This window comes from Convolutriloba macropyga, chromosome 6 (genome assembly GCF_964194025.1).
Source record: "Convolutriloba macropyga chromosome 6, txConMacr16.3, whole genome shotgun sequence".
Classification (NCBI taxonomy): Eukaryota; Metazoa; Xenacoelomorpha; order Acoela; family Convolutidae; genus Convolutriloba; species Convolutriloba macropyga.
In genome coordinates, this window is record NC_134473.1 from 42,169,324 (window position 1) to 42,182,950 (window position 13,627).

Genomic DNA, 13,627 nt, shown 5'->3' on the forward strand with positions numbered 1-13,627 from the left:
AGTGATGGGTATTTTTTTACTAACTTAGCTGCTCATAACCAAAACCCTGCCACTGTTCTGCCTTATCCTTCAAACAAAATTTCAAAATAAATTGAAGAGTAACCAAAAGATTAAACCACACTACGTTGAAGTTGGGCCAACAAATCTTACCTTTTTGTATTTTACAATACATCAATGAGTCGCTTAGTCACGAAACTTGAAGGGGGGTGAGGTGCTTTTTGATCTGTAGCTTCAAATTTTACTTTAAGGATCCTACAATATACAAAGAAAACTAGGTACAGAAGGGAGCAGTTTTGCGTCACCGAAAATTTGTCCTTATAAACCGGAAAAGAATTTCAAACATTTCAATTCGAACTCAAATGTTTAGAGCGAGAGAAACAATGAAACTCAAACAATGCATAACTATATTTAATCTATGTCTGGATCGATCGTTTTATTATTATTGCTCTAGTTTTTTCTACTGCACTGAAAATAAGCGCTGCTGTAAGTGAGTTGTAATAAGTTATCTGTTAACTAGCAACGCTTTCATTGGTGTTTTGATTAAGCGCAGTGCAATTTGACGACATTTAGATTTAATCAGTTTCAGTATTACTATATGATTTAATATAAATTATGTAAATATAGGATTATATGGTATTTCAGTCACTCTGCAATAATATATTGAGGGTGTGGCATTGTTTATGGCGACATGCTAGCCATTCGTTTGCCCAACTTGCCCATAAAACTTCCGGTTCGGTTCCACAGTGAAGGACTGCCAAGTTTGGCTTCTTTCATCTTCATTTTTGGCGACGAACATTTCATTTCATCATTATCCGCTTCCCCGATTTGACCTTTGACTTTTTGGACGTCGAAGTCAAATACATTCGGAGTAGTGTTTTGCACGCCGAAATCGCGAGAATTGATTACGTCACGACTTTCTTTCTCATTTGCGATGACATCGAAATCAGAGTTATATCCGGAATTCTGTCCGGATGTTCCCTCGTCATGGCGATCCGATGGACAGTACAATTCGTCGTCGCTTACGTGACAATTGCCCCCCATTCTGCCCTCCAAATGACTTCCCTCTTCTGACAACTCCGGAAGCGGTGTGCCAGTGTTCTTACCCCCAACTTCAATTCGCCCGCTGCTTGTCAAGAACTTCCTCACACCCGAATTCGCTCCTACAATTCCTCCTTGCTCACTGAACATCCCGGAAACCATCTGACCGCTTTGATCCCCAATTAGGGTACTCTCGCCATAACTGTCGATTAGAGGAACCACATTTCTGTAGTGGTCACCCTTACTTCTGTTCAAATCTATGAGGACTCCCGAGAGGTCCATTGAAGTCGATGACCCGTTGACCTTGATGACAGGGTTGTTCTCGACGTCTCCGAGGGATATCTCCTGTTTCTGCTGGAGTTGTTGACGATGTGCGAGTTGCTGTCGTCGGTCTTTATTGCAAAGTAGACACTCGCCCGAGAAACATTTCTCGTAGTCCTCTGCAATCACTTTCAGTCCCGTTTCTTCAATTAGCTGAAAAATTAGTGATGCTGCAAATCGAAACTTTAGCAATTTAAGTTCAATAGTTTTGTAATTTTGATATAACTTCAGTCTGAAACATATTGTTGGTAACAAAGACAAGGATAATCTAGGATATCATACAAATCAACCCTAGTCCAGATCTAGACTCATGAAAATACCGTCCTCGACCAAAACTGTCTATGGAGAGACCGTGCTCGAAACGTATGGGCTATAAGAAGACATTGACTTTGGCGAGAGCCTCGACTGTATATAGACCCAAAAAGGTCAACCTAGACGGTCTATGGACCCATAAAGCACTTCTAGAAAATGTATTGACATTTAAAGAAAGTCTCAATGAACGGTCTCTTCATGGGTCTTTTTCGAAAAAAATGTGCTCTTATGAAAGCTTCAATAATGCGAATTAGAGGCTACCGCATACTTTGTTCAAACAATTTAATTCACCTTCAGATGTTCCTAATTGTTTTGGAAACAAAGAGCCTTTCCTATCATATCATTTCTTAATCGCCATTTCTTCGAATGATCTTTGAATTATTAACTGGAAATCCCAATAATTTTTACGGCTATTTATGTGATTAAAAGCAGACCATAAAAGAACAACCAATTATGAGACTAATATGACTAACAAGAAACCTTTTGCGATCAATATATTATAACCAGGATCATGAATGCTTTCTGCATGATTTTAAGGAAATCGTAATTGATCAAGTCCGATAAGCAGGATATCATAAAATAATGAATCATTTACGCTCCACTAAATCCACCAAAAATTTTCCACCAAAATGTCGCAAAAAAATTTAAAAACCTGGCTTCAAAGAGAAGCTTCTAAAAATTTGTACAGAAATTTCACAGTGAATTCTGGGGGTATATGGCTTTCCAAGCTTATTTAACATGACGTATTTACATGCAGACTTATTGTAATAAAAAAGACGCCAGGAAAAACGAAGCCCTGTGTATAGCCTTAGAGTTCAGCATATATCATTGGCAGATATGTCTTCAGATAGGCAACACATTCTGGTTCCTGTTTAAGGGGATGAGTTGTGATGCATTAGCGTACCTTCCAATCTTGCATGATGTGCTCCCGGGTGGTGGCTGGTGAGGTGACCGTGAACCGGATGATGGTCTCCCCATCCAGCACTGCCGGCACCACGTACAGCTTCCGGGTTGCCAGCAATTCACTCAACAGCTTCTTCGTCAGGCCACTGTTGTTCTTAGAAAAAAATCTCAAATTTTCTAATTTTATAAAGTGTTCATACGAGAATTCAGCTCAGTAAAACGTTTTTATTTGCCCTGAACGAGTTTCAAGTCTTGATCAGTACTTCTCCAGAAATACGCGTGTTGAATTGACAAATCAGTACTGCTCACGTTTTATTTCAAGTCTTATGACTTGCGTAAACAAGTCAACAGTTGCTCAAGACTTTTCAAGTCTAAGTCAAGTCTTGGCCAATGCTTGGCAAGTTTTGAGTCAAGTTTTGATTATTGCGCAGTTACTCAAAATCGAGTTTTAAGGAGAAATTGTGTATAATTAATGCATTTCGAAATTAGCAAAACCAGTCAAAAAAATTTTAAGAGAAATTTGTTAATCTGATCATGCTATTTCCGAATTGAGCATGTACCAACTTCAAAAATCCCATATATTCGCCCCATTGTTTTCAATTGGTAGAAGAAAGTGGACATGACTGGTATCTTTGGGCGATGTTTTTTCGTTCTCTTTCAAGTGAATTTTGTAGAAGTGCTCGTGTTGTCTTGTGTCTCTTTTTCACTATGGAGAGTTTTTGAGGCAGGTCAATGTAAGTGGAGGATTTCTTTTTTCGTTGCCAAACGAAAGATAACCAACAATAAACCTGTGCGAACTACTTGAACCAAAACTTGCACAAGACTTGTCAAGTCTTGGCCAGGACTTGCACAAGACTTTTCAAGTCTTGGCCGAGACTTGCTCAAGACTTGCCAAGTCCTGGCCAAGGCTTGTCAAGTCTTTGCCAGGACTTGCTGAAGACTTGTCAGGTCTTGGCCAAAACTTGCTCAAGACTTGTCAGATCTTGGCCGAGACTTGCTCAAGACTTACTCAAAACATTTCAAGTCTTGACCAAGACATGCTCAATACTTGTCAAGTCTTGGCCAAGACTTCACTCAAAACTCGCTGAGACATTAAGACTTGGTTAAAGACGTGCCAAGTCTAAAAAATGACATAATAAGAGCTCTGATTCAGTATTTTTTTGAAACATGTAAATTACTAAGAATATAACCCTAAGGTTAAATATCTGCATGCTTTGAAATGTTTAATAATTTAATCAGCGTTTTTAATATAATAATCTTCAAATTGCAGCTGTTCGTTCTCATAGGGAAAATTAGGATTTGAAGGCTCCTATTTATCTATTAACGGGTAATTTCTTGTGTTAATCGAGCAAAAACTCGGTTAAAACATCTTTGAAGAAAATTTTACTGCTAAAACTTTGTATTGAAGAGGGCAATTTAATCAATTTTTGAAAGCTTTTCAAGATTGAAGATTTGTTACTCCACTTCGTTTCCGGTTTCTTTTTTATAATTATTTGAATTGTTTTTTTGTTCTGTCTAGCGTTATGGCGACTAGTAAACACATTAAATTTCTCGGATGTTTCTCAGTGTCTTATATCTGTTTGTAATTTCATAAGGCTAATTTTTGAGATAAACAATTCGGCTGACGGGATACGATCCTTAATGAGAAGATCAATGGAGTTGTCAGTTTTTTTGTGAAAAATAAGGAGCCTTTATTCCCTAGTTAATTTGCCTGTTTATGCGGTATATAATTTTCGCTGTAAGAGTTTGAAGGATTACTCCACTGAAAGAAAGATGAGAGAGTACAACTGACTTGAAAACAAAATATCTTACTTTCAAAGGAATTTGACTTCTTAGAAGATACAAAGAAAGAATTGCATTAGCCATTTTTCTTAAAACTGAGTTCAGGTTATTTTCAAAAGTTAGCTTTGAATCAATTTGTGGCCCCAGATAACGCCGGGCATGGGTGGTTTGATAACTTCTTCTTTAAAAGAAAACTCTGGATCCGAATTAGTATGATTTGTGAAGAATAACATTTCAGTTTTATCGGCTTTTAAGTTGAATTGTTTCGCAGTCAGGTATTTGTCTGTCTTTTCTAATATTTTTTCAATTTTTTGTGGAATATTTTCATGACGTTCAAATTTTAATATAATAATAATGTCATCCGCAAATTGAACGACATCTTTTTCACCTTCCACCTTCTCTGAAAAATCGTTGACATATAACAGAAAGATAAGAGGCCCTAAAATAGTTCCTTGTAGAACACCATGATCAATAGTTATTTTATCTGATAAGTCAATACCCAGTTTTACGCATTGTGTTCGATTTGCGAGAAAAGATTTGAGAAGTAAAACTATTGATAGAGAGAGTTTGAAATTTTCAGCTTTCTGGAGAAAGATCTCATGTGAAATTGAATTGAAGGCTTTTGCAAGATCTAAGAACGCAGCACCCGTGTCGTTCTTAGATCTTGCCCAAGCATTGATGTATCCCGGCCCTGGTGCTTTGTTGTTGTCTAAATTGTCAATAACTTTATTGATTTTCTTCAAAGTAAAAGGTCTAAATAAAAACTTTTGAAATTTCCGCTCTATTTGTCCGACGTTCAATGGAACAATCCGACCTCTGTAGATGCCCATTTTGCTGAAAACTCTGTTATATGCGTCACATATTGATTTTTTGTCTTTCGTTTTTTACTCTTTTGATCAATTTCAGTGATGTTTGGATTGTTGTTTTTCTTTCCAATTTTTTCCTTAATGAACTTCCATTTCTCTTTTGAGGTTTCAATTTTCGTAAAAAAAATTCTCTGAAAATTGATTTAAGTTTATCTTTCAATTTACAAGGTTGGGATACTTTTTAATTGACAAAAATGATTCAGCACTTGGTGTCAACTTGTAGTCATTGAATTAACGATGTTTCTCAGCAACTAACTGCTGAATTTCTTTTGTCATCCAATGTTTATCTGAAGTAGTCTTTTTATTTATTGGAAGCTAATTTCTTCTCTGTTGGTGCATTTTCTCGAGTGTTGTCAAAAGTTTTGTTAAACTTTGCAAACATTTCATCGCAGTTTCTTTGTTGATAAACTGTCCTACAATCTGCAAGAGCCAGATCTCAATTAAATTTTTTTCATCGACAAAATTTTTTGTATCTCTTTTAATATATTAATTTTGTTTTTTGATGCAAGTATTTATCCAAGACTTGCAATTTCACTGAATCAGTACTGATTAAGAATTGGCCTTCAGCCCGGGTGTACAAAACTCAGCCTTTGTGATTCATTCAACTTTGAGGATACGGAGAACGTCGCCAAGACAACTTAACATAATTACTACTCAAAAACTTTTCCAATGTTAAATTTTGTCGTATGTCATCTAGTCTTATAAAGGACAATAATCACATTCTGCCGCCACCCATAAGAGCTTAGAAGTTTGTGTTTAGAGCTTTGACGAAATTCAAATCCTTCCGAAAACAAATATTGTGAAAATAAATTGAAATAAACCAGAATGTGTCACGTGTTTATCAACAGGCGAAAGAGGTTTTATACAGCCTAAAAAATCGCGCGATCATTTACGCGATTGCTATAATTTAGTTCTTAGTTGACAAGTTTATTTGGTTTTCAATTACATCTGGGAACGTGGACCTTAAAATATTTATGCTTATCCAAAACAACCATATGAAAATATTTATTGCCCACGTAGAGCATGCCAATAGAGTCTACAGACTCGCTTTTAGGTTTCTTGGTGTTGAAGTAGTAAAAAATTTAGGACTGATTGATGGACTTGATGATGTGATTTTACTGATAAAGGGGACTCTAATACTCGTTCATGTATGTACTCAATCACACCATAAACGTGCAAACAGAAACTGGCCCGCCAGAGGGAAGAACAATTTCTATCTTTGACTTTATACTTCAATAAAAATCCTCGCCCAAAAGCTTTTTGCTAATAATTGACTAGTGTTGTAAACCAATCTTTTCTTTTTATTTTTTTCTATCGATTTCAATGCATTCAGAAAAAAACTGACAAACAGTCATTCGTATTTCTCTTTGTTCAATTCATACTCAGGCAAGTGTTGACGCTATGACAAAGCACGTGTTAACATCGCAAAGTTAAGGCAAAAAAGCACATAAAAAACACACCGCAAATCCAGATGCATCTTTTTGGCAGGTTTTAAGTATAAGCGGATTGTTGGCTCAGCTCCGTCACTGGCATGTTTTTAAAGCCTTAAACTTTTTGTCCTAAAAGGAGAATCTAGTTTATAAGTTGGCTCAAAGAAAATTATTTTATGTGCAGTTTTTCTCAGCTCTCTACGTAAAATAGAAATATCTTCAAGCGCAATTTAAGGTATTCGAATCTGATTGTCTAAACTTTTTTTATAAAACTTACATAGTGAACAAAAATGGCGCAATAAACTATTTATTGCATAGATTTGCGTAGTTTCATTTGTTGCTCATTTCATCTACTCGGTAACAACCTCCGGCACGGAAAAAAATGTTGGGAGGATCCGGACAAACTTAGCGAGTGGACAAACGAGCAATTCGAACAACAGGTGCACGAAGACGGAGCGGGTGACGCTATCGGAACTGTACTGCAGTTTCCATTTCGAGCAGTGGGACGGTAACCCCTACGGTTGCTTTCTTCAAATATCCAAATTTAATCGCCAATCGTGAGATGTTGATTGTCGGGCGTCTGCCTCTTAGGTCTACAGTTCATAGATGGTACATACTCCTTGAGCCCATGTGCGCATTTTGCGTTAGTGTAGGACCGCGCGAGTGTACCAATTACGATGATCAAACTCGTCAACGCCAACAATTGACGGAATTCTGGCTGGTCGTTGATGGTTTCCAAATGAAAATTGATTAGGTTTTTGCGCCTAGATCGGAAGGGTCCAAACTTACAAGCTTTATCAGACGTCAATTCAGTCCGTAATCAATTAACTAAAAGTAGTGCTCAAAACATCGCCTGTGAGGCGACAAGTACAGATGATGGTATTCAGTAGCCTTTTGATACTACGGATCAACATTTCCAAGATCACACGTTGTTGCTGAGCCATGAGCGAATTGAATCTATTTTTAATTCCCCAATGCGCAAGTTCCGCAACGATGTTGAGAGTGCTCTATTTTTTAAGACGTTCCTGAAATTTTTTTTCGACAACGTTTAAGTTCGTACCAGACCAGATCACAGCAGACCAAATCAAAGCCGAAGTACCTCGGCGGAAGGAAAACTGTTCCACTCCGAAAAAATAGCGTCCATGGAAAACACAACTTCAGCATGGACAACACGAGTAGTCGGACAATTGAAGAAAAAACCCTACCTCTTCTCGATAGTTCAACAAACGGAGACGTAGAAGGTGCCAACGTAATTGAGCCTGGTGTTGGTAAGGGGAGGCAACTGGTAGCCAAGCCACTCTTCAGGAGTTTCAGCGATTATTGCTTGAATCGTTGCCCAGCGGAATCTTCGGCACAAGACACAGTCTGTTTTTTAGAACGTAGCGAGGAACGTAAATTGAGGATGGTATAACGGTCTTCTACTTCAGCACGCAATTGGTTAATGCCTTGATGATGATTTTTCACATAAGTATTGCCTAAAAAAAGTTTAGGAAGAGTATGACGCGCAGCACGAGAGGGTGCTTAGCGCAAGAGTCAATTTCCACTAGTTGTCGGAGTTGACTGGAAGAATAGATGAGACCATGAGGCCAAATGAACGACATGAACGAGGATAAGCGACTACACCTTTTGACGGGTTTGTCGTTGATGTATGTTCTTTTGGCTTGGCGCTAGGTGACTCTACCTGAACTAGGTACTGGAGCTGACGACGGACCGTTTATGCTGAACAGTTTTTGATAAGAATTGAGTTTATCAAACAAGATTAATGGCATGCTTCGCTCCTTAACTGGCTTGGTTGCGGATGCCGCTAATGACGAGACGAAGTCATCATCTTGTTCCTTGGTTACAAAGCCGAGCTTGATGTTATCGACAACATCGGTATTTGGTACAAAGCCATTCATATCCAACCAAAGTAAATAAAAAAGAAAATTGATCTGAAAAGATTCAGTGAAGGCAATAGTAGATTACATTACCATCGGCGAAGTTTTACTATAAAACACTGAATCGCTATTTGAACTACCATCTTTTAAGGCAACAGCTCTAGTTCAATAATTCACTGGAGTCTTTATTTGGTGAAAGAGCATTTTTGTGAGAAATGTTGTTACAGATCGAGAATCTATTCCAACTTCATTTGGTGGTGATATCTTTTTTATTGGAGATCTGATCAGATTTTTTTGAATTGGAAAAAAAATGAAACTTTGTGGTTCAGACAATATATCAGACTTCTACTTGTTTTGAGTAGAGTCTGAGTCCTAATCCAAGAAAATGTTGACTCAGATTTGAGTATTGTGGAAACCTTTTCAAAGTTAATTTCAAAACAGATTATTTGCACTTCGGTTGAACAAGGCTTTGGTTATGAGAAGATAGAAACGTCCAATTATATGTTCAAACTTAAGAAGTCCTCGCACCTGTTTAAAACTATATACAATTTGCTCAGATCTTATCGAGACATATCAAGATTCAACATGAGGTCTATACGGTAACAAGATCCTGCTAAGATTTGTACAAGATTGAAACCTTAACATGATTTGGAAGGATATTTTTTTGTTTAACTGTTGAAGTCACAAGCTTTTAGCGTGCTACAATTACCTTCAGTTGGAAGACAACCAATCCCAAATGACGAGTAGCCTTCACCTGGAAGATCTTGTTTGTCTGAAGCAGCTCCTCGAAGTACTTGGCCAACTCAATGCCCTGAAAAGAGAAAATTAATCTTTAGAACGATATGCAAAAAAGTCCTTTTTAACTACCTTAAACTTGGACCTTATTGACTGCCTCTAATGATTTTAAAGCCTTAAAATTGGCAGTTTTTCAAACCAAAGTTAAGTTTGAATTTAAGTGTTTATCAATAATTATTATATCAACGCGTGAGTCTACAAGAATAAAAATTCGTAGCCTGTATTTTGTGTAAAAATAGACGACAAATTAACAGTCATATATCACACAATGTAGCCCAGAACACAATCTTTTTGAAACGCTTCAAATTGTAATTTTTAAAGCATTCGCTTCATTATTTCTTTTTTGCCTTTCGCTGCACACAAAAAAAACAAGAGTGCTCAAAATGGGTAGACTAAAAGACTTACGTGACGAATGTGTCTCTGTAGTCCAGAGATGCCAAATGAGCGCATGACAAACCAGAGCTTGAGTGCTCGGAATCTGCGACTCAACGGAATCTGCCAATGCTGTTAAAAATGGGAAAATACATAAAATACATTGAGAACCCTTTGAAACCATCAAGTGTTTGTTCTACTGGCTAGAATCTTAAAAGTCTTACTGGCTAAAATAAAATTTTCTGATGATAAAATGTTGATGGACAGCTTTGGTTATTTTGTAAAGTTGATGTTATTTATTAAGATAGAACAAAAGAGTAACAAGATGGAACAAAACAATTTGTTGATTATTCTGCTATCCTTTTTTTTGCCTATGATTACATTATAAGAGCGTGATTCTTTTCGGTCGATTTCGAGAAAAAAATTACGAAAAAAAATCACTTAATTTTAGATAGGAAAAAACCTCCATGGAAATAAACACCCCCTTGACTTTTAACGAGCGGAGCATTTAGCGCGTTTGGCCATGCCTCCCGGGCCATGGCCATGCCTTAGTGGCCTGTGGGATTTGATATGAAACTATCACAACCAAACAAATTGTCACGACCGCAAAACTCAAATTTAAAATGGAGGCTTATTTCCGTGGGCGTTTAATCCCTAGACTCTTTTTCGGTAAGTACATTGAAAGTTTCTTACCATAAAGTCAACAGACTTGTCTGAAACACAGAGAACTCGTTCGGGCATGACATAATTGAAACTTTTTTTCCAAAAATGGAGCGCTTCTTACCCATGTTGTCATGCATCAAGTACACTGGGTTAATGCAGAACGTGCTCTCCAGTGTGCGGTAGTCATCCACCCTTAAAAAAATCTCAAATTATCTTACAATTTTGGAAAAGTATTGTTTAGTAGGAGGAGGTGCTAGACTACAGTCAATTTTGCACGATCGAATATAATTTACCAAAGAGAGTTTTAAGTGGCTGCAGTTCGAAAGAGGTAGAGCTTACAATACTTAAATAGGAGAATTTTTTCAATTTCAATATTTTTGACCAATTTTTGAGAACCAATTTGTTCTGCTATTTTTGCACCAGTTTGCGCCAAATTTTGCTCAATTTCTTATTAGTTTCAGAAAAATGGCATATTTTAAGCTGCATTTGTACAGTTCGCCTAAATTTAACAAATAAATTGAAAACTCATAGGTGGTTAGGAAAACAAGACAGCTTTTTGCGAATAGTTAATGTCTTTTAAACAGATCACTTGCATGACTGATCTCTTAAATTAAAAAAAAATACGTAACAAACTACGAGGATTTCAAAGCAGTTCGAAAAGGAGGATTTCATACGTACGTTTTGGTTTCTCCAATAATTTGATTTCTCTTGCCTATTACCTATTTTATCTGCTTTCAGAAACTGATTTCAAGTTTCGCTGAGCAAAGCTAATTGCTCCGACCCAACTTGTGGGGGGAGCAACTTTCTACTCAAATGTTCTTTTTCGTTCCGAAAATTTTGGCTGATCGATATTTTCATCGTAGAGAAATTGGAGTGATATCATTAAAAAGCTCGTTCAGCGTAGAATTTGAAATTAAATTTTTTTTTGATTTTCGTTTTTTGCCGAGGAGTTATCGAGGATTGAAGTTGTGTGTGAACACGGCATATATGGCATCATTTGTGTAATTTTTCTTCAAATTAAGATTTTTTTCTCTAGAAATATTAATTCAAAATTACATTTCACGCCACAAAACTAATAATTTTCGCGCTCTTAATAGACGAAAGCCGATAAAAAGACTAACTCTTGTCTCATTGGAAAATTTACTATAAAAAATTTGAATTCTATTTGAGGCTGTTTTTTATAGAAAGTTTTTTTTATATTTTTTTTTGTTTTTTAAGTCACCTAGAGACCAGTCACCTTTTCGTATCGAGTTTCCGTTATTGGCAAACCTCATTTACTGTCAAATAAAGCCCAATGAACAAAAAATTCGTTTTCAAGGACTCGCTCATGTTTTTTTTTGTTTTCGACTCGTGAGTTTTCGTAATTTTAAATGAAAATTAAATTTTCGTTTTGAAGTTTTAGTAAAATTTTGGAGTCCTATGGCATACAATCGTTGACATTGCAATAGGTTTCGTAATGCGCATTAAGTGAAACTATCTAGTGCTTTGAGTGGACAGATAACGGCTGTTAAGACTTTAAGTATAATTTTTCGAAATTTTTTTGAACATTAACCAATCTTAAACTTATTTTCGTGAACTGTAAGTCAATCTTAGTAATAAAAGGACCCCCTTTCTGTTCTACTGCAATCAAAACAATTCGGGCTAGTGGTTATATCTACCAACTATTGGTTTTAAGACTTCGATGCAACGAGTTTTCGTAATTTATTAAAACAATTTTGGATGTTTTTTTCCTAATTTTTTGTTTTTTTGAAATCTTATCTTAGTTCCCTGATATTGCTAGTTTCCATTGGCTTAGAAAAGACGTTCATTGGATTATAGATTCAGTTTTCAGAGAAAAGCTTATTGTTTAAATCAACCTTTTCTTCTCCCACTTTTCTACTGAGGGTTTGGTTTTGCCTGTATTTGTTGTGGTTTTCATAGTCATAAGAATTATTGTGATCTCTTATTGAATAACTTTGAGTGACAAACATCCTAGTCTTCCCATCAAGGCATAATTTAGCGCATTTTTTTACTTCCGTTGAAAGCTATTGAATTTAATTGCTGTTAAGACTTTAAACATTAGCCGATCTAAAACTTATTTCCGTGAATTGCAAGTAATTCTCAGTAATGACAGTAGAAAGCTCATGGCTGTTGAGACTTTAAAAATGATTTTGATAAAATTTTTTAAAAATTTATTGATCACAATTTCATCTTCATGAATTGTAAGCCAATCACAGTAATGATAGGACCCCCATCTTTTTACTGCAACCAAAGCTAATCAGTTAGCCGTTTTATCTACTAACTGTTGGTTCTGTAACTCCGATGCCACAAGATCTCAATAAAAGTTTTAAAATTTTGGGATATTTCCGTACTTTTGATTCCTGTTGAAATCTTGTCGCCTGATCCAAATATTAATAGCTCCCCTTGTCTAAACGAAGACGTTCAGTGGATCGTGGATGAAATTTTCAGATAAAAGCTCATGGTTTGAATGGCTTCGATACTTTATTCTCGCACTTTTATTGTCAATTTTTGGTTTTTTTCTGTATTTGTTGCTGTTTGCATAGTCAATGAATTATTGTATTGTCTTAGTGATGAAAAATGAGTGACAAAAATCCTTTTTGTCCCATCAAGTCATAACTTAGCGCATTTCTGGGCTTTCCTTGAAAGCTATTGAACTCAATGGCGTTGATACTACGGGTTTTCTCAAAAATTTCGTGGTTTTAATGCGTTGGTTCATATATGTTGAATTTGAAGTTATATTACTTAAAAAATTCATAATGCTGTTAACGAATTAATTGAAAACAGAAAAGTGTTCACTGGAAAGTTCACTTTTCAACGGCTTCGATACTTTTCTCTCTCAATTTTTTTTGTATCTGCTCTTTTTGCCTGCTTTTTTCTTCTTTAGCCGTAAATTACTGAACAGTCGAATAAACTTGTAATTGAGGATTGATTGAAAGATATTACCCGAAGCAGTCAACTTAAAGCAAATAGTCTTAAAGGTTATGATTTCACAAAATTTCAAAAATTTTTCAAAATGTCAGTTTTTGTTGTTCTTTTCGTTAACTTGTAACTTATTCTCATCATTGAGAGCTCCCATCCATTTCCTTGTACATCAAACATTAACAGGTCTACTGATATGGCGTCTTAACTGATATTTTAATTAATTGACAATATGCGTTTTCACAAAAGATTTGTGAGTGGTATATTCGCGTAATAACAGATCCAATAATGATTTTCAAATGTGGCGCAAATGAATTTATTTGTTCTTTCAGTATTTTTTGTCAGTTGA

At 36.1% G+C, this 13,627-nt stretch overlaps 1 protein-coding gene across 1 annotated transcript in view; it reads right to left on the bottom strand.

Annotated features, from left to right (window-relative positions):
* Positions 1-328: 328 nt before the first annotated feature.
* LOC142341325 (aromatic-L-amino-acid decarboxylase-like) overlaps positions 329-13,627 on the bottom strand; it is a 101,394-nt gene continuing 88,095 nt past the window's right edge. The window contains exons 9-14 of the mRNA XM_075392249.1: positions 10,481-10,551; positions 10,390-10,409; positions 9,730-9,828; positions 9,239-9,340; positions 2,576-2,728; positions 329-1,512 (exon numbers count right to left, since the gene is read on the bottom strand). Coding sequence (XP_075248364.1) covers positions 679-1,512; positions 2,576-2,728; positions 9,239-9,340; positions 9,730-9,828; positions 10,390-10,409; positions 10,481-10,551 — 1,279 coding nt within the window. The 3' untranslated portion in view covers positions 329-678. The remainder of the gene's footprint in view (positions 1,513-2,575; positions 2,729-9,238; positions 9,341-9,729; positions 9,829-10,389; positions 10,410-10,480; positions 10,552-13,627) is intronic.